This window comes from Stegodyphus dumicola, chromosome 9, assembly GCF_044657685.1.
Source record: "Stegodyphus dumicola isolate Sdum_Otavi_A_Nest chromosome 9, ASM4465768v1".
NCBI classification, from domain to species: domain Eukaryota; kingdom Metazoa; phylum Arthropoda; class Arachnida; order Araneae; family Eresidae; genus Stegodyphus; species Stegodyphus dumicola.
Window position 1 is genome coordinate 156,225,941 of NC_140776.1, and position 21,609 is coordinate 156,247,549.

General features: G+C 33.5%; 2 protein-coding genes across 2 annotated transcripts in view; one reads left to right on the forward strand and one right to left on the reverse strand.

The window, feature by feature from the left end:
* LOC118184628 (uncharacterized) overlaps positions 1-21,609 on the forward strand; it is an 888,058-nt gene that overhangs the window by 774,107 nt on the left and 92,342 nt on the right. The gene's annotated exons all lie outside the window — the stretch shown is intronic.
* Positions 6,324-21,609, reverse strand: part of LOC118184627 (uncharacterized) — a 32,000-nt gene continuing 16,714 nt past the window's right edge. The window contains exons 3-6 of the mRNA XM_035354335.2: positions 19,663-19,805; positions 12,264-12,491; positions 10,621-10,984; positions 6,324-7,371 (exon numbers count right to left, since the gene is read on the reverse strand). Coding sequence (XP_035210226.1) covers positions 6,773-7,371; positions 10,621-10,984; positions 12,264-12,491; positions 19,663-19,805 — 1,334 coding nt within the window. The 3' untranslated portion in view covers positions 6,324-6,772. The remainder of the gene's footprint in view (positions 7,372-10,620; positions 10,985-12,263; positions 12,492-19,662; positions 19,806-21,609) is intronic.

Genomic DNA, 21,609 nt, shown 5'->3' on the forward strand with positions numbered 1-21,609 from the left:
GAAACACCGAAATTGGAGAATGTCAACTTTCACCGGAGAATGTCAACATTCACCAAATACGTCGGTGAAAGATCGAATATTTCTTTACATTCTTGTACATTCGGACCCTCACCGGTGTATGTCGACAATCACAGATATGCTCTGGTGTAGGTCGAAAAGAGAGGAGTATATGTACACGCTGCCATTCCAAAAGGAAGTGTTCGACAAATAAAAGCAGTTGTAAAAGCAAGGGCCTCTTGTGCAATTCAAAGTGTCATAATAGTTTAAGTTGTTGCAATAAATAAGATTTGAATCACATAATTTGGTAAGTTTATAACTTCTATTATTTTCCTTTCTCATTTTGAATGTACTGTGTGTTTTAAGTTCTTATATTCTTAAGTTCTTATTCTGAGTCTCAAGTGCGTTTTTTACGCGAATGAATTACGGAGAAGGAAATATAATATTCTTATATGTTCAACATTCACCATTAGTACATAGCGAATGTCGACATTGACCAGTGTAAGTCAGAAATAAGAGTATTTTGAAAATATTTCGGACATACACCAAGCGACTAGGTGAATGTTGACATTCACCGGTGAAAGTCGACATTCTCCAGATTTCGGTGTTTCACCGTAACATATATATCTCGTATAACTAGAAAATGACTGTCCGTGGATAGTTGAAATTTTGTATGTGGGGACTGCTATAGCATCTAGTTGTGCACCTTTCTTTTTTATTCCAATTGGCAGCGCCGAACATATATATAAATATATAAAAGGTAATTCATAAATTAGCGATAGCCCTTTAATGGTTAATGTAGTATTTTCCCTGTGTTAAAACATGTCATATGACTTTTACAAAACACTGATGATGTAAATTGAACTAAACTCAAACACTAATTCAGAAGTCAAACAACCAAAATCAGCGTTATATTTACAAAATTTTCACAGGACTAGTTTCGATGGTTTTACCGAACCATCATCTTCAGCTGCAAAACCGCAAATGAACAAGAGAGGAAATAATGATTAGATAAGATAAGAAAGCCTGGACAAGAATAAGCAAGTGGCGCCATCTGTTGGCGAAACCAGAACTAAAACATAATTTCTCTAAAAGCCGAAGGCAAATTTGGATTGGAATTAGGATCGTTAACTAGAACAGAAAGATTTTTATGAATGTGAAATGCCTCTAGAAAATCCAGTTCTCCAATGGAAGATGTTTTTTGAAATGTTTGAATGAAAAAGATGTTTTTATGTTTTAGTTCTGGTTTCGCCAACAGATGGCGCCACTTGCTTATTCCTGTCCAGGCTTTCTTATCTTATCTAATCATTATTTCCTCTCTTGTTCATTTGCGGTTTTGCAGCTGAAGATGATGGTTCGGTAAAACCATCGAAACTAGTCCTGTGAAAATTTTGTAAATATAACGCTGATTTTTGTTGTTTGATTTCTGAATTAGTATTTATTCGGCGTGTTATTGTGTCTTAATTAAACTCAAACAACCAATAATAATTTTTCAGCACTATTAAAATTATCCAATCAAATGCACTGAAAACCAAAACCATCTTATTCTCAATTAAAATTTCATTCTGAACGCAACTGCATTTGCTTTATACACTTCTGACGAGTTGAACTGCTGCCTGCTGCTCTCTTCTTAGTGCAAAGCTATCAAAAATGTAAACGTTTTGCAACAGGTATGAATTAGAGTGCCAAGTTTCGTGGCCACAATATGTTTTCTAAAATAAAGTTAAAGGTTTAATTTGCCGCGGCTGCCAGTTTCCTATTCATTATGGATCAACATTTTAACATTCTACGTTCTATGCTGTCAATATTTCTACAATATCATTTCATCTAAGTTTGATTCATTACAATGAATGAAATGCCAGATTTTTCTATCTACACTTTCATCGCTTCTCAGTCTACTTTCTTCATTGCATATATATATATGTAATGATTTCAAATGCGTAGATGAAAGCAGTGGACCTCCCAACAGCTTACGAACACTGCGTAGATGACCGAGAAGACCGTAGTGGCTTGAAGGTGGCAGAGTGGAAAGCATGATGACGCAATTTAGCACAACATATCTTGAAAAATCACAATCTTTTATTTTTTCCATGCATACCAAGTAATCCTTTTTCATACAAGATATTTCTTAATAATATTTGAATAGAATAACTTCCATTTTGAAGTACGACGTCATCTTAAGCGGCAGCAGCATGGATGAAATGCGTCTTACCAGCAGGAGAGCTAACGCGGAAAAGGGCAGAGTATCATAGAACTTCAGAGGAAGAAGGGTGGAAGTCGGAAAAGTTTCAGTTCAACAGTTCTGGTTTAGAATTAATTTGATTGGACAAGAGGTATCTGCATTAAAACGTTACGTAAGATAGAAAACTCTGGAACCTGTGAGAAGAGATGAATTTAGGGGTATATCATCAAATTTAGAATGTTAATTTTGAGATCATCAATTATATTTTGAAACAGCTATCATATTTTGTTATATCTTACATATATATATATGTAATATATATATTCCCCACATTAGACTTAAAAGTCCTTAACCGACCATTATTTTCGCAATCGACGATCGTAGTCACATAGTTCCAGTTACAGAAGTGTTTTAAATGACGAAAATATTCATGTTTGGGTATCGACAAATAACGAAATCTAACTTTTAATGCGGCCTCCCGGTTTGCATACTTATATTCGGCAAAGAGTTATACTCGTTATGGAAAAATACAAGAAATTTGACTCCAGTCCGAAAAAAATTTAACGCGATATTTGATTTCAAAATTTGCAATTTTTGATTTCATTTTCAACTTGCCTCAAGGGACCGGTTAATTAAGTTAGATTAATTCGAGAAACTAAGTTTAAATGAACTGCAGCAAAAAATCCGTATAATAGGCCGCAAAAGGAAGTCATCTGGTGTTCACAACAGATTTTTTTATTGCAGATGTGGCCAATTCTTCTGTTTTTTTAACAGTGTGTTTAACATATGTTCTTCTCAGAATCTGACGATTTCTTCAGCAGCGCAGGTCGACAATGCTGCACTAGCAGAAATATTCTTAGCTCTGTGATACCTAAAAGAAAAGGAGTTCTACAATTGGTATGTTTTAGATTGGTCAGTATGCATTCCCTGAGCTTCTAAAATCTGAGTCTTTAATAAGTCTAGGAATACTGACGAATTTAAAATAATATTATAGGCCAGAAAGACGTGGGGTACAGACTGTTAGAACTTAACCAATGGTTTACAGGTATAGTCCCAACCACGCTAACTGTACGGTTCCGTCTAAATTTCAATGGCGAACATCCCCGGGAGTCTAATCCAAAAGATCTTCTATCTCTCTTTCTTACCACCAAACCTTTCGAGAGGACTTTTAGCTATACATTATTTTACGCCATGCCATACAGATATTAATATACTATATAAATCCGAGTCCTTTCTAGAATTCGAGCCTAAGCCCAAAGATTCTATAGCTAGCGTGTCTAATCGCTATACTGATAAGAGCGGCGAAATAAAATTACAAGTTGATGCAGTTAGTTACGAGGTTACCTGTACCGCATCCTTTCAAGGTCGCACAACTAGGCTCGTCCATTAGTTACTCCCTATCTCAAATAGGAATTACTGGACTGGCAAGGCTCGCGTGGTGCGAGGAGTCGAAGGACTGACTGCAGCGCCAGCCTACTCTGACGGCCGAAGCCAGGACCTTCCAAGACACTATTGACAGCCCCTTTCTGGCACCAGGTACCGGGTCTGTTATTTTATCGCCTGGTGCCGAGATCGCAAAGGTACAGATCTGAGGCAGTGCAATAAATAACTGCCGGAAGAAAGAAAAAAGATGCCGGTGCGAGTGAATGAGATGAACTGTTATTACAGGAAACAATTTCAGTTCTACCAATCAATGTGGACCAAAAATTGAACCAAAACTGACGAATATTGCCCAAAAAGAGTAGAATGTTTCAAAAGCATGCCATTCAAAGAATAAAAGGCTGAAGGAGGAAAAGGGCAGTTTTATTAAAGAACATTGGCATTGTATACCCTGGTTATTTGTAAAATTAATAAATATTTCATTCTTAATAGTCTTGAATTTAGTCTCATAATCCTTCAATTCCAGTGGTGCGCTTTTTTCTTTAGCCATGATTCTGTTTTGAAATCAAGAGTAAATAAAATTCAAGTTGTATATGAATGTGGATAAAATATGACGTATCTTTATTACGTTTTTTCCAATTTCACTCTTTTCAAATTAAGTTTAAAATTGATGTATTAAGTAAGTAATGGAGAGGTATTTGATTAATGTAGGTAATTCCCTGTACAACATGGTCTTTAGATTCGTAAAATTCAAGAAAATAATGAAATTAGCGAGCGTGAGCATTTCAAGAGTTTTGCCTTCTTAGACTGCCAATATGGTCGTTAAATTTAAAACAACATAAAAAAGGCCACAATATACAAGGAAAGAAAATCTATCGTAAACAGAGCGAGCTTCAAAAATTAACAAAACGGTCAGCTTTTACAACTACTCAGAAAATATTTATTGAAAATGTCAATAATTTCCGAAAATTCTTACCCTAGATGTTTCAAAAAAGAAACATTTGGAACTTAAATAGTCTTATTCTTTACGTTTACTTCAAAATAAGATAGATAATTTTATAAAAACAATTTCAGCAATATATATGAGAAGGTTCTGCAAACATATTCTATATTCTCTAAGTACAGAATGTAATCATGTTCATTGTTCCGTTATGGAAAACATTTCAAACAGTAAAATATTCATCATGCTTTAATAAGCTAAGTATTTAATATTTCTTACCTTTACTTGTAAAATTCGCAAGTTACCTTGTTTATATTTTAGAGCCAGATTCATATTTAATAATGAGAAAACACTTAAGATTAATAAGTAAATAATACGTTTTATTTTCGTGGTTCAGGTACACTAATGTAATTTATCTAATTCCATAGTTGATAAATCTCACTGTTTCATTTTCATTATTTAATCTCAATCATTTGATTTTGTTTCATTTAATTTCAGAGACTTTTTTTAACTAGTTACTATCTTTTAACTCAACTATATGGTGATTTTAAAACTTAAGTCAAGATGAATAGCACAAAACATGTACACAGAATAATGAGATACTTCCAAATTTAGAACGTGTCTCAGTAAAGTGTATACTGTTCTTTCTTCTTCAAAACATTCTTCTGGTAATTTCATAGACTGGAATATTTAATTTAAACTAATGCATCAAACAAGCAATTTACCAGAAACTATACTAATCGGAATAATGTGTTCATTTTATCATAAAGTTTATTTAAAAAGTAGAGGCAGATTTTGTTTATTATAGCTATCAGATCTTGAAATACAAAACCAAATCATGCATTAGATGATAGAAAAATATAACATATTATATTCCCAGGTTCAGAAGAATTTAATGTATTGTTTTAATGTAAATGAATGTGAAAAACCCTGTTTCCCATATAACGAATTGAATGGCTTCAAGAAGGCCTTAGTTTCGAAATCCTCGGAATTGCCCTTTATGGTTGTTTATGTCGGCATTTTTCAAAGATAGTTTTGTACACGCCGCAAATTTAAATTATATTACAAGAACTCTGGAAGCGAACTATTTAACTGGTATACCTAACAGCTAGTCTACAGCTATACGAAACTAACTTAATTTGTTTAGAAAATTTGCAAGAGATATTATGCAAATTGTGAATGAGAATAAGGAGAATATTGGCATCGTGATATAACAAAGCAGAAAATAAAATTGAAAATAGAGATGATTGAAGTAAACTTATAAATTTAAGATTATTTTTTGATAATGTAAAGGAAATTTAAATAATAATAATTGAAAGTAAAACTTAAAAAGATTTAAAATTTAGGAAAAAAACACAGAAATGGAAACGATACTTCTATATTCTAATTATTTCACCAAGAGTGTTTGGAATGTATGCATCTGCTTTATGTGTTGCGATTTCGTTTTATATATATATATAAAACCTTTGTTTTTTTTTTTCTTTAGAGTTTCTTATGTTCGTTTTGTGCTATCTGAATTTATTACCAGATGTTTATTAAGTTTGTTATATTCCGTTATGTAACCATTTATTAAGTTTTTTATTTAACATTCGTTTGTAGTTGGATTGGCCGGTCCCCTCATAGCCATGGCAGGCTTCGTCTGCTAGGTGGGCTGGGGGCCAGTTCTTAGAACTAACAAACGAACTTTGATGTATAAGAACTTCGTAAAATGCACGTTTAAAATGGATACCGTATCTTCTTTATATTTTTTAAATATCCTTTATGTTTCTAAAAATATAAATAGATAGCTTAATATAAATATATTTTATTTAATTTTCCCACTTTCCTTAGCTAAAAATTTATAATTAGTAACTAATAAATTTAGCTAACTAATTCAGAAAAATTAACACTTACCACTTTCAATTATTTAAACACATTTAATTTAAAAAACGTAATATTAATATTTACATTAAGGTGTGTACATTTATAGTGCAGTTCAATTAGCAATGCTTTTGCAGTAATTTGAAAGACGGTTTTACATTGCCATGTAGTCTAGTCTACAGTTATTTAACCAAATTCATATTCCGATGACTTTCAGTAACCAACATTCGTCCTTGAACTATTGAACAGTTTCAGTTATATTTTACATTGAAATTCATCCTTGAGCTTCAGTTTCTTTACATGTTTTTTTTAGCACAACATCAATACTATACTGAAACTTCAAAAAAGTGTATATGGAGTGTTCTGGCATTCAATTATGCTGTCACGTTTTCAATCGCTATCTTACTCCCTCGTCATGATCCAAGTGGTTTAATTTTCATGTCTACACTCTGTAATTGTATCCAGTCATGTTTCTGTTCATCATACCAAGTCATTCCTATTGCAAATCTCCCGTTCAGATCGGCTCTATGACAATGTTGGTACCACCAACCAGCAGTATAATGCATAGCGCAATTTGTGCTAGATGCATCATTATCTTTATCGTGAGTACTGAAACCCATACCAGAATGGTGACTTAAGGCATCACTTGCATTTCCGCTGTAACGACCAACCACAAGAGTGTACAAATTTTCTTCCGATTTGACTTTAAAATCATCGTACTCAGCAAAAAGATAGTGCCCAAGCGTATCTCGCATATCGATGCGAAGCTTCATTTGTCTGTCCTTTGTCAGAAGATAGAGAATTTCATTACCCAACCAGTGTTCTCCTTCTGGTTTACCGAAGCCATTACGATATTCCTTCCAGCTGCGATAGAAATTTTCGGATCCGTCTGCCCTGTTTTGCACAACCAACCACGGTCCACCTTCAGTATAAGTATCACAATATACTTCTGTGGGTCCTAATGTAGGTACATTTATCAACTTCACTCCACTTTCAGTTTCTCTGGAGCAATCTGAAAAAAAACAAATATGCTATTTAACGTTTCAGTAACATTCAATTCAATTCGTGCACTAAATGAGATAAAGAAGACTGCATTATTTGTTTTAGCCCACCAGCGGCCGAGCGGTAAAGTCGCTGAACACTGGTAGTTCGGTCCGAGGTTCGAATCCCGCGAACGGGCTGGCTGCATGGGCGTTTTCGTGGTTTTCCCCATGTGTAACGTGTATACGAGCCAGTTTCCCTTAGAAAGTCCTCCACGAAAGGCATCCCTCCCTTTAGGCAGATAGCCCTCGAGGCTTTGCCATAATAACACACACACACACACGCATTATTTGTTTTACTTCAAAATTTCACTAAAGAGATAATAGCGAAAAAATCAGATTACATTGACTTGAATGAGCTAAACTATATGAACTCAAACTTACATTTTATTTCCTAAGAATCTAAGATTTTAGTTTGCAGTTTTTTCTGCATATGTTTTTTCATTGTCCACATAGAGTCACCTAACTCTGCGTTTCCATTTTGATACGTTACTAACACCTTTTCGGGTTGATTTCACAGCCGATTGCGGAATCGTTGCTTTCACAGAGACAAATTTATCGGGTCGAGTCAGTACCTCCTACATACAAAGCCACGGCACGGCTGACACTACGTCACTAAAGTCGTCCTTATCTACAGACAGAATGGTTGCCACATGAAGCCACTTATCGCTGTTATTCCCTTAAGACGATAGAAAATGAAACGTAGTCCCCCCTTGCAGAAGGCCTATATCATTTGATTTTAAATAAATAAATATGTATATCCGATTTGCCCTTCATCGACTGCATTTCCTAATTTCAAATACGTATCTTAACTTTTCTTAAATAATTTTACACTTAAAATAATAGAACAGAAATTGATTTAACATACTTCGGATGGTGGTAATAAAATACATGTTTAAGATCTGGCTGTTGCTGGTTTGTTTTTTGAATATATATTTTACTAAATATCCTCTTCCTTGATAAAAAAAGGCAACAATAATGCATAATGACAAGTTAACAGTTGATTAAAACTAAAACTCCCTAACCCTAAATTTATTAATCATGTTTTATTTTTGCAATATCAGTTTTTAGGAGTATGTTTTAGTTGTATGTAGGAGGTACTGGTCGAATGCTTAGCTTCCCATTCCGAAACGCATTAGGAACACTTCCTATTGAGTCTTTTCTCTCATCTCATTAATATTGAATCAGTCGTTGTAATATTCGTTAAGTAAAACTGTCTGCTTTTTGAAGTCGAATCACTTTAATGAATTTTATGCCTCACAGATGATCTAAATATGTAGAAATACCAACCAACCCGTTTTTATTCCTAGGGATTTAGGAGTTGTAGAGAATTTTTCTCTGCTGCAAGGCATATGGGTCACACCAATCAATTCTGAAATGACTTTTAGTTGACGATGAGGGGTTCCCCTTAACTTCGGCAATGATACAATTGAGGTAATAGTTATACAACAGAATACGACATAAATTATGGGATTGGATTGGATTATATAACTGTAGTCTTTACTGAGTTTTGTGTATAGAAAAACCTATTTTTGATAATGCGACAGAATTGCACTTTATATGGTTGCCATTTATTAAACTAACTGCAAAATATACTACATTAATTATGAGCCTTGCGTAAATTTACAGCTAGAAAAGCAATGTTTATGATATCTTAGGCCATTTTTATTCGTATTCGTTGCTTTCGAAAGACACATAAATTAGCATAGCCATTTAGAATACTTGAAATATCCTGGTCTAAATTTGCACTTTTGAGTGAAAAGTTATGAGCTTAGGAATGTCTTTCATCAATCTTATAAAATATAGACTAATTTAAAGAGTAAAATGAAAAAAAAAAAAACAAAGTTTTTCACGAATAACAGATTTAAATTTCTGGGTTTTATTTGGCAACACTGAAAAGCTCGCCATTTCCGAAATGCTGACTTGAGGCGCTAATATTCAAAATGGCGATGTTTGCGAATATAAAGCTTGTTTCTTAAATAGGCAAAAAATTCATGAAAAAGCATTGTTGCGGCATGGTGTTAAGTTGTCTACTGGCACGGTACTTTGCTGGAGATTTGCAAATAAATTGCATAAATGTTTTTCATCACTTGTTTGTTGACAGATGGCTGTCCAGTGTTTTTTTATCTGGTAAAAGCAAGTCATTTCTTGAAACCTTTTCACCCGCTTGTGATGGTGAGTTGCTTTTTTATCATATTTGATCAGAAATCTGCTTTACAACAATGGAGAATTTAGCTTTTTTTTTTCTGATGTCTCCATTTAAAACAACAGCGCTTATAATGAGCATTTCTGAAAGGGTTCCTTTTTTCAGTGTTGCTATATAAATTTTGAAGAGTAAACTTTCATGTTATACCTGCAAATGTAAAATAATTTCATTAATCACACATGTATTTCCCTTTTTGTATCATGCATTTGAAATTACTCTGTAAAACGAATTTTCGTTTGATTGCAATTAGCAAAATAACTGGGAATAACAAACGAATCACAGCTATATATATAATATTGAATGAACTGAAATTCATAGAAATCGAAAACAAGTTTTTCTAATAAGCTGCAAAAAAGATAATAATAATTTATTTGCTAAAGAAATATTGATTAGATTATCTCCTAATATAAATTTAGTAGAATGTATCAGAATGAGGTAACCCAGAAGTATGAAATTTAATTCCGAAAATTATTTTTTAAAAGGAACTTGAATGAAATTTAATTCCGAAAATTGTTCGTTTTAATTCAAGCTCCTTTAAAAAAAACAATGCGGTAACCCAGAAGTATGAAATTTAATTCCGAAAATTGTTTTTCAAAAGGAACTTGAATGAAATTTAATTCCGAAAATTGTTTTTTAAAAGAAACTTGAAGTGAAAATTAATTCCGAAAATTGTTTTTTAAAAGGAACTTGAAGTGAAATTTATTTCCTAAAATTGTTTTTTAAAAGGAACATTCAAGCTCCTTTTAAAAAAACAATTTTCGGAATTAAATTTGATACTTCTGGATTACCTCATTTTGATAAATTCTGCTAAATTTATACTAAAGAGATAATATAATCAATATTTCCTTAATGAATAAATTTATATATATATATATATATATATATATCTTTGTTTCATGAAATAAACGAAAACAATCAAATGATGCTAATAAACTAAGTTTGTTATGCCTAATAAATTCAAATCGTTAGTTTTTCTGTACCAATTCCCTTTGAACAAATTCTAGTTGTCACTCACCTCTAGGCAACTGTCGAATGAATTTGCTGAGCTCATTCCTCAGTTGATCTTGATGTTCCGTTACTTTCATCAGCTCTCCGCTAATATTACCTGTTAGTCTAGAATATTCACTTACAGAGTCTCGCAGTCTCCTTATTGCATGCTCGTTAGCATTACGTGACATTTCTGAAAGTCTAGCTCTTTCATCCATTCTACGATGTGCCTGGTTAAGTTTCACTTCCAGATCTGCTATTTTTAAATCTCGATTCATGTCCTTTGCATCGCTACGACATCGTTGCAAAGTGCTGTTAGTGGCTATCATCTCCACTGATGTCAGTCGATGTCTCTGGTTATTTATTTCATGCTCAGTCCTTTTCTGTGCTTCCTACAACATAAAAAGAAATCAATAATTGATTACAAATAATCATTTGTTGTTACTAAACTTCCTGATATGAACCTATACTATGCCAGTTCAACGAATTTTATTGTGGCTAAGAGCCTGTCCTTAATCAAGCCTATGCACATTGTATATAACAGAATAAGTTTGCCCAGCTTCCTCCTAGTTTTGATGGAGAACATAACGAGTGACGGATTCAAGGATCTCCTATTCTTCTCTGACACCAACCTCTCAATCTCTTTCGATTTAATAATATTTAAGTGCCCACAGGAACAAAAACACTACAAGTTTACAAACATACATGTCTTTCTCGGTTTCGAGCTCGAGCCAATCATTGAGGCACGAATAATCATTGAAAATTCTCAAGCTAGTAAGTTTCCATAAGTAGCACTGCATGGTAAAACCTTTGTTGCCAACACCCAAATGTGAACGCCCGGCTACAAGAAATAGAAGACAGCAGAACTGTTTTGAATGATTCCTATGTGGCCAACATTTGTAATGATTTCTAAGTTATTCCTTACCAAGGTTACTGGAGAAGGGTAAACAATTAGTCATATTAATAATACTTTTTTTCTGTATAATAAACTTGCTTTTCTAAAACGTTTCCACTGCATTTGAAATGTTTCTAACTTTAATATATGATTTTCATCAGTGACAGTGAAACTAGCATACATTTTGTTCAACAAGTAACGAGCTGAAAACTTTGGACAACCGGGTTTCAGCAATAAACCTCGGTCTATAGAGCTCATACACTCTAAAATTTGATTGCGAAGGTGCAGAATTCACGATTAGGTATTCAGAAAGATTTTTACACTTGAAAGGCATCTTAAGGTCGGACGCAAAGTGGTTTAACGACTGAAAACGATATTTTTTAAAACATTTGTAAAGTTCTTAGATGTGCATTACAAAAGCATGCTGTCTAGCCTGGCAAAATATTTAGGTTAATGCACATTGTTTCAAATCCTTGAATTTCTGAAATATTTTCTTTGCAATATATTTACATAGGAAAGAATTAGCATCCTTTATGTGAAAACATAAACCAGCTTGTTTTTCGAAAGACCTTTATTGAAATTTATATAAAAGCTTGATACTGAACATTAAAAGCTTTCTGCCAGTCCATTCCGAATGCACTGGTTAACAACTGCTTCAAAACGTTAAATTGAATAGCTGAAACGTTTTATATGTAAATGGCCAAATCATCAAGGTTATTTCACTGTAACAGATCAGTTTCTCTTTACTGGATAATAAAAATGCAGTGTCAACTTACCTGTAATTCTCGTATTCTACTCCTGTCGGATGCCTGGTCTTCCGTGAGGACATGCAAGGCAGCCTGTATGTTGTAGTTGCTAAATGTTACTTTCGATACATTTTTCTGAAGACCCACAAAACTCTCTTGAATATTCTGGACTCTTTCTTTCGATATTTCCATCACATTCGTCGCATTCGAAGCCACAATCGCACAGGTTTCTTCGGCCCGTTCCATTCTACCTCGTACCTATAAAATACATTTTGTAATTACAGTTTAGTATTGGTTAAATTTGATCGTGGCAAAGCACTCGAGAGCCTAAGAGGAGGGATACCTTCGTTGAGGGCTTTCTAAGAGAAACTGGCTGGTGTACGCGTTACGCATATAGAAAAACCCGAAAATTCGAACCCTGGACCTAACTACCAATGTTCAGCGACTTTACCGCTCAGCCATTGGTGGGCTAATGATAGTTTAGACATTTAAAGTAATCATTCTGTGAAGAATTTGGTAGCTGCAAGTTTTCCATTACAGTGAATTTACCTTCTAAATAAGAAGGGATATTTTTTAAAAATTTTTATTCGTTGTATTTAATAAACAATGCGTAGTTTTAATGTCTACGGGAATTAAAATGAATTTTTGAAGTTATCCCGTTAATTATTATATACGGACACTTTCTAGCACTTGTTCGTAAGCAACAAGTAATGAAATCATTTTGCTAATTATTGTTACGAAAGGTTTAAAGACTGAAAAGGAGCATTTGTCGTATTAAGTAGATAAGCGCATAACGTAAGAAAATGAGCTTATCTTACCTAGATTAAAAGTATTTTTGCTTGACTTCTGGTCTCTGGGCAGTTACAAGAGGCATTAAAAGAAATATAGAGGGTGAATCTGAACAAGGGGGCAAAATCTTACGGGATGACAGAACGTAGCTTATACGAGCAATATTCGTCGTAGAATTTATGGTCGGAACAAAAACGGTGAGAAGTTAAAAGATAATCTTTCACTGAAACATTAAAAAAATTAGCACAAGAAAGACAGGAGATACTTCAGAAAACATTTTATGACCACGAATGTAATTGATATACATGTTCAAAGACATTGATGAAAAGATCTTCACCAGCTGTAATGCAAGCTTCACGCATGCGCGATAGGGACTGATGTGTATTTGCGACGACACCAGGAATTCCCAGAGTATCGCCAGCAACAAGGCTAACCTGGCGACTAGATTCACATTCGTTTTAACAGCGCTTTCGTAGATTAGGCTTTCGGATGACCCCACAGGTAAAAAAAGTCCAAACACGAGATATTCGATGATCTTGGCAGCCAAGCGATGGGATCTCCTGGACCAATCCATCGCCCTGGAAATTTCGTGGCTCGTACAACCAGCCATCGTCTCTGCAATCCGCAGTAGAAAAAGCCGTTAGGGGCGAGGACCGACCCTTTTTGTTCCATTTACAGTGCCACCTAGCAGCTCGCCGTTTGCATTCCGCCCAAACTTTATATGAAGAATATCGCTTGCAAAGTTGCATTCTATCACCCCGCAGTGATTTGTCCCCTTGCTCAGATTCACCCTGTATATAAGAAAAGTCTGGCTAATATTTTTCAAAAAAAAAAGTCATAAAATTAAATCTAAAGTTATAAATAATGTACATGTTACTTTAAATCAGAAACATACATAACTATTAAAGATAAAAATATACTAAACGTTAATTTATCCAAAAATATATGTGTATTTTATGGAATTATGGTGTCTGGATTGTTATTAAAACTTCAAATGGCGCAGTAATAACGAGGAGCGTTTCAAAAAAAAAAAAAATGCTCAATCCTTCGAACGTTTTACTCAAAAATTAATTTGGAATTATATGGTACTATGCTACTTTTTTGAAGCATTTCTGATAATTTTTTTTAAAGAATCAAGTTAAAAAATTAACATTTTATAGCACAATAAATGGAACAAAATATAAAAGTTAATTTTCTACATTTTTTTCTTATATGCCAACCCTTTTTCAAAAATTTCTATAGAAACATTATAACTATAAATTTTTGATTGCTCAAAATCATAAAATTATTCCAGAAGAAGATATCCTGTAATCCATTCTTTAATATTTAGTAAATCTTTCTTTAATATTAAGTAAGTTTTTTTTTTTCAAATGTTAAAATATACATTTTTAAGTGTTGTTTACATTTTTAAGCGATTTTTAAATGTTGAATTTTTTTTTCTTTTTGAATGTTAGAAAACGTGATTTCCATTCTTGATTTCTAAGGAAAATGTTTTGAAAATTGACTTATAATTGAGTATAACGTATAGAGATTTAGTCATTGATAATTATATATATAGCAGCACCATTTTTTTTAAATGTTCTGTTTTGTCTCAGGAAAAACATGAACTTAACTAAACTTTTTGCGCCTAAAATAGCCTTTAATATCTTAATATGACTACCATAGTAACTATTCATAACTTGAAGAAAAATCCAACAATAAATATTAACTTATGAAATATAAATGAATAAAATATTAACTTATGAAATATTTAAAAGAGGAGCTGTTGTTTGGAATTTTAAAATGACACAAAATGCAACCTTTCAGATTGAAAGACTACCTGAAATGAATCACTTTTCTTCAAGAATAATTAATCTTTAAAGTGCCGCCATGTCTCACCGACACTATACATTTGCAAACATCCATGCCTTCTCCGGGATTCGAACCCGGGCCTTAAATTTTTATGTTACATATTAACACGTTTACTGCCCGTTACAAGATAATACATAGGAGCATTCTGATCCTGACCAATATGAGTATATTGGCATTTCTTCTCTTGAAACATATCGCCAACTACGAATGTTCTCGTAACAAATTTATGTTAATTATACATACTAGAGGCTTTAAAATTACTATTCTACTCGTATATGAATAAACTAAAAATGCATATAATTTCCATCAATATCTAAAATGACCTGTAAAAACAATTCCCACTCTGGATCACTCATATTTGCCTATTCCTTTTTTTTTTTTCGGTTACTTTTTTTAAACGAATAATTATTCTGATGAGACACCTACGTATTATATAAAACTAAATGTTCTTCTATCTCATGCAACAGTAGCCAGTAGTCTGAGCGCACAAGAACAATGCCCACTTAATTATCAGTACGTGGATAGAGTGGTACGTTATTCTAAGCGTACTGTCTAACATCTAAAAACCGATAAAGGGCCTTCTCGTTTACTTCAAAGGGCCATTTTTTAGAAGATCATTATTTGATATTAAAGCATTGCAGTATTTTAAATAATTTGAAAGTTGTACGTGGCTCTGGAAATATACACCAAAATTTTATGAATGTTTATAAATTTATAGGTATCTTATTTCCGTATATTGGTTCAAACTTTCAATTAGGTAGCTAAACAAAGTGCTATTTGCAGTTCTCATAAATTTCATTCCATTAGGATTTAATTACTTGTTTGTTACATCACAATATTTTAAATACATATTTAGTGTAATACGTAATAACATAGGTAGAGATTATTTAAGAGATAGTTTATCTCCTTTCTATCTTATCTCCTTTCTTTAATTACTGTGACACTTTTATAACTTTTACAATACAATTTCTTCTACTCGATATTTGAAATTTTGATCTAATTTAAGACTTGTTCACCTGAATCAATGGGATTAAATATTTTGGTATAGCTGCAGATAATGAAGAGCCAGTATTCTTCAAAAAAAGAAAAAAAAAAGGGGGGGAAAGGAAAAGATAAAACAACCTCACAAAAGGTAATCAAGCATTTCTTGATCTTTCGCAAAAATAAATCTTGACTTGAGGCTGGTCTAGGATAGTTGCTGCTTGTCAAAGAAGGAATCTCTTTGTAAAAAATTATTATCGGTTATTACAATACGATGCGCAATAGCTGTCTGCCTAAGAGGTTCGGGGACTTTCTGAGGGAGCGTCGCGCATGTGGAGAATGGAAAAATCAATCACACAGCCATCCCTTTCACCTGAGATCAAACCCAGGTTGAAATTCCCAGTATTCAGCGATCTTAACTACTTGCCCATTGGTAACACATATCTCCGTAAAATGATTCTGAAAAGCATAATGATTCAAGCATCTTACATTTCCAGAAAGGTACTGATTGCCTATCTCCGAAGCCAAACTTTATAATGCAGGTAGGGATCGAACGATGCGTAGAGACATTAGGATTTTTTTTTTGGGGGGGGAAGGTCGGAAAGATGAAAAATAGCAAACGCCTTCGCTGGGGATCGAACCACGAACCTCTGGAATACCGACCAGCGTGCAGAACCACTACACCACGAAGGCACGCTAGGAAAGTGGGAGAAATACCTTATAAAGGGCGACTCGGGATTTTAGGGGACACAATCGCCAAATCTTGGGTGTGGAGAGTCATCATCCACAACCCTTTTAGTTTGGGCGCCACTGTGGAGACATTAGGTATTTTTGGAAGAAGGCCGGAAAGATGAAATATAGCAAACGCCTTCGCCGGGAATCGAACCACGGACCTCGGGAATACCGGTCCAGCGTGCAGAACCACTACACCACTAAGGCACGTTAGGAAGGTGGGAGAATATAGATGTCCTCTCAAAAAGCAAATACTCATAAATGTTACGTATAACATATAAATGAGTTACGAGTTCTAGACTTTAGCCATGGATTGATTTTCTATTTTCTGAAGAATTCCGTTCCTGCTGCCATGGATGTTTTATCACTTTTAATCAGTTAACTGCGATTGACGAGTATACTCGTTATGGAGAAGCGACGCGATTTGTGTATTGACGAGTATACTCGTCATGTGTATATTATGTTAATGAAATGGAAAAATAAGAAGGAGGTTTATTTAGTAAGTACTGTACATAATGACAACGTAACAGAAACAGAAAAAAGAAAAATAATAACAAAGAAACCGGAGCTAGTGATTGATTATAATAAAAAAATGGGTGAAGTAGATATGAGCGATGGAATTATCATAGCGTACTCCACAGCAAGAAAATGACCTATAAAATACTACAAAAAGATATTTCTCCATTTCTTAGACATTGTATGTCTGAATGCATTCATATTATAGAAAAAAAATAATGGAACATTATTGCGTATCAACTTTTTGCTCAAATTTATTCAAGACACTTTTGCGACATATCCAATTGAAGGAAATAAATCGACACAAACTCGGTCATTTACACCTAATATACGCCAATTAGGCGGGAATTATGTTAAAGATTATATACCAGGTACATTAAAAAAAATAAATAAATAAATAAAAGAAAGAAAAGAAAAGAAAAGAAAACCTACGCGAAGGTCTTCGCATTGCTACAAACGTAAGACCAGGAAGGAATCGCGTTACTGATGTTCGATTTGCAAAGTCCCATTGTGTATAGTACCCTGTTTCGCTGAATATCACTCCACAGCAGGAATTTAAATTCTTACTTTTATATGTATAATATTTAATTTAATTTATTGCGTTTTTAGTTTAATTTGTAGTATATAATATATGCTTATGTTAACCAAATAAGTAAATATTAGTAATAAAATGTTCAATTTTATAAAATAAACGTATCTTTTCATTCAGTATCTTACCAACGCAAGCTACTCTGTGATTGACGAATATACTCGCCATGGTTCGATTCTGGCGACACAAAACGGTGCGCAATCTCAAACGAGACCGCCACAGTTAACTGGTTAAGGGATCCTGTAGATGTGAGCACGGCAAGGAAATTGTTAAATCCTCGTGAGTTGACTAGCTGAAATGACCAGCCAATTCGTACAGGACGAAACATAAATGTTAGCCAGTATGAGCGTCTGAGTGTTTAGGCAGCGATATCCATAGCATACGCAAGACGATCAAATTATTCTGTATCTCTACATAGTCTTTCTAATCGATATAAGGAAGTAGGATACTATCCTCAAAAGAGAAGCGTCGTATTAGATAAAATTCCTGATTTTAATCCTGCTGAATGTGCGAGAAGGCCATGCTCTAAAGTCTTACAAAGATGCTCAATAGGATTACAATCGCAATGCTCTCGTCAAATCCCCAAGGGCATTGCCATTTTAATTCCACTGAATAGCCCTTCAAAGGTAGTAAGTATTCGTTATTAACAGTGGCACATAAATAACTGCTAATGGAAGCTTTTACTTCCATCCGACAGCGTTGCACATATCCGTCATTATCGGCAGCCTAAAATATGGATGATAATCTTACCTGTAGAGTATGTTTTACACTCTACGTAGCAAATCCTTGTCTTATTTAACTTAAATATTTTTATAATAATGCTAAAATGTTACTTTTATAAAAATCTATCATATTTCAACTTTTCATAACCGATAATTGTTTGACAGGAAATAGTTTTGGGTATTTATGCTGTAGAGTTCCTCACTTTGTAAATGCTAAGTTACAGTTGAACGTGAAGAATCTTAAGAACTGATAAGCGAATAATCGCTTGAGTTCGTGGGACAAGAAACAACAAGATGGAAGGGTAAATAGCCCTTTATTATCCAAATAAGATTTAACAGAACTCCGTCTTGGAATGTACAATAAAAGCCGACACTTGGGCTTGAAATTAAGAGGCTAGAAGTAAACTGAAACTAATCTAAATTAAAAAGATATAGCCGAAGCTATCAAGATTCTAACCGAGTTGGCCCCTTAACGCTAACTGACTGCGAAGCTATCAAGGGCCTAATGTACGGCCGAGCGCAATAATTAGCTTAGAGAGAGTGGTCTAAAAAGGCGGACGCGTGCAGACCAGAATACCCGGTAACTCTCTCACTAAGACCGAAGAACTTCGCGGTTAAATACCTCCTTATAATTCCTCAATATGTATTCAAACGTGATTCTAAAACTACATTCTGGCCGGAAGTAATAAGTTGAAGTTAAGAATCGACAGGAAAGGAACTTAAAATTTAACTGTTAATAAAATTAACATAATCCTTACAATGCAACATTTAACACGATAGAGAAAGAAATTTATCCAATCCAAACTTCATTTCAAATGATGATGCATTTATTAAAATACTACAATATTCTCTTCCGATTTTTGACTAGCAAAAAGTGTACATTACGTAATGTTTTATTATGTCTAATTTATTAATTAATTTTTATCATATATACTCAAAAGTCATGTATAGCTATCCATATTACCCGAGCGCATTACCCGCGGATAAAGCAGCATTCATTTTTATTTATGTTTTCTTTTAATTCATTACACAAGAGACACAGTCCAACCCTTACAACTTTTTCTCTTTTTCCATAACAATATAAGGTTTTTTTGCACTTAAGTTTTAATAAATAAAGCTGTTATAAGAAAAAATAATAAAACTTCATTTATCATACACATATTTGCTACATAGTATATCCATTAAAGCACATAAGTAGAATTAAAAATTTTTATTTTATTCCAATCGATAGAATAAAAAAAATCATTACCTCTTCAAGGCGACTCTCAAAGTCGGTTAATCTTTTTTCAAAGCGTTTTCCGTACAGCTCAATGCTTGAAATTTCTTCTTCATAAACATCTGTCGTAAGCACAGTTAAATCCGTTTCACTCTTATTAACTTCTGGAGTCACAACTGTAAACAATATTTATCATAAGTAACACAGAACCATATCTATTTGTAAAATATATAATTTTATTCTAATAAGAGTTAGACAATCTTAAGAGGGAGATACAACTTCTCATATTACTTTATAAAAGTGCGTTAAGCAGTTGCGAGTAACTGACCGTAGTAACTGTTGATTACTAAACAGAATGATTAATGAAATTCTTCTTAAAATTGCTTTTTTTAGCTTATCACTCAACTCATATAGTTCTAGTAAAATTTAACAACACTAACTTAAATTTGCAATTAAAAGTTATTTGTAAATGTTTTACTCAGCAATATTTGCAAGGTTTAACTAACATGTTTTTGCATATGTCAAAATCTCTTCTATACTACTACAGTTTCATTTGCTTCTGCGAGAATAATGTGTGTGTGTGTGATTATGGCAAAGCTTCGAGGGCTATCTGCCTAAGGGGAGGGATGCCTTCGTGGAGGACTTTCTAAGGAAAACTGGCTCGTATACACGTTACACATGAGGAAAACCACGAAAACGCCCATGCAGCCAGCCCGTTCGCGGGATTCGAACCTCAGACCGAACTACCAGTGTTCAGCGACTTTACCGCTCGGCCGCTGATGGGCCCGCGAGAATAATGAGAGTTAAAAAATTTTAAACAGTTTTAAGTTTTTTAAATAGATATAAACCCAAATTAAGAAGGAAGAGAAACTGATCAGGTAGTCAACTTAAAAAAATCTCCTTTGTGTTGTAGTAGCTGATACAAGCTTAAAGTCGTTAGCTGACTGTTACTTATTAGCTAATTAGCTTGGAAATTTAGATGCTGGGACAGAATTTAAATACAATTTTAATAATATGACCTTGTGTGCTGTCCTGCTATTCCTGGAAAAAGTGAAAGGAAATTTTTGTTTCATAATTTTAATTCATACCTCAAGTACCAATGTATTTTAGTTGTTTAATTTCATATTACTGTAGTGTTTATTTTTGCCTTCTGAGTTTTAGTACAAGAAAGGATGAAAATACATCTTGCAGGTTTAAAGGTTAGACTAGTTTAGTTGAAGCAACTTAGAATTCAACTTCCTATACAAAGCTACTCTTAATGCCAGGGTTATGCTCCTAATTGAAAATGTTTCTACGAGAGAAAATGAAAACGAATTAATACGTTATTATTCTCCAAATTCTAGTACTTACTTTAAAGCCTTTACATTACAATAAATCAAATAATTGTCGAAGTATCCCGAAGTTTATTGTTTCCTCTTGTATTTTCCAGTATGACGAATTTCATTAATTGATTGAATTTTCATAACATTGTATCGGAAGTTTCAAATTACTAAAATCAAACTAATTAATTTACAACTGAGTATTCTGAATTATTTCTTCTGAAAAAGAAAAGATGCCGAATTTTCTGCGGTGCTGCCTTAAATTTTTTAATTAAAATTTAGATTCGAATAAAGAATTGGTTGTTAATTAATAGCCAGGGGAAAAGCTGACTTTCTGGTTAACTCACACTTCTAAGACTTTCAAAAGTAAGATTAATTTTTGCCAAATCTCCCAGTAGAACATTTAAATATTAATTTTCTAAATGAGGTAAGCTCCTTTCAAGCAACAAATAACTATTTGCTAAAACAAACTTTGACTAAGAAACGTGCAAAAATTATAAACTTATTTACTCGGTTTCGGAAAAGCTCTGAAGAGTTAACTACTTAAAGGAAGAAATGCTTTAGTGGAAAATTTTCTAGAGTAAAATAGATAATAGTAATATTATACAAACTAATTCTTATTAAAGAAAAAAATTTTCGAAGCGAATTCATCTCGTTCAGA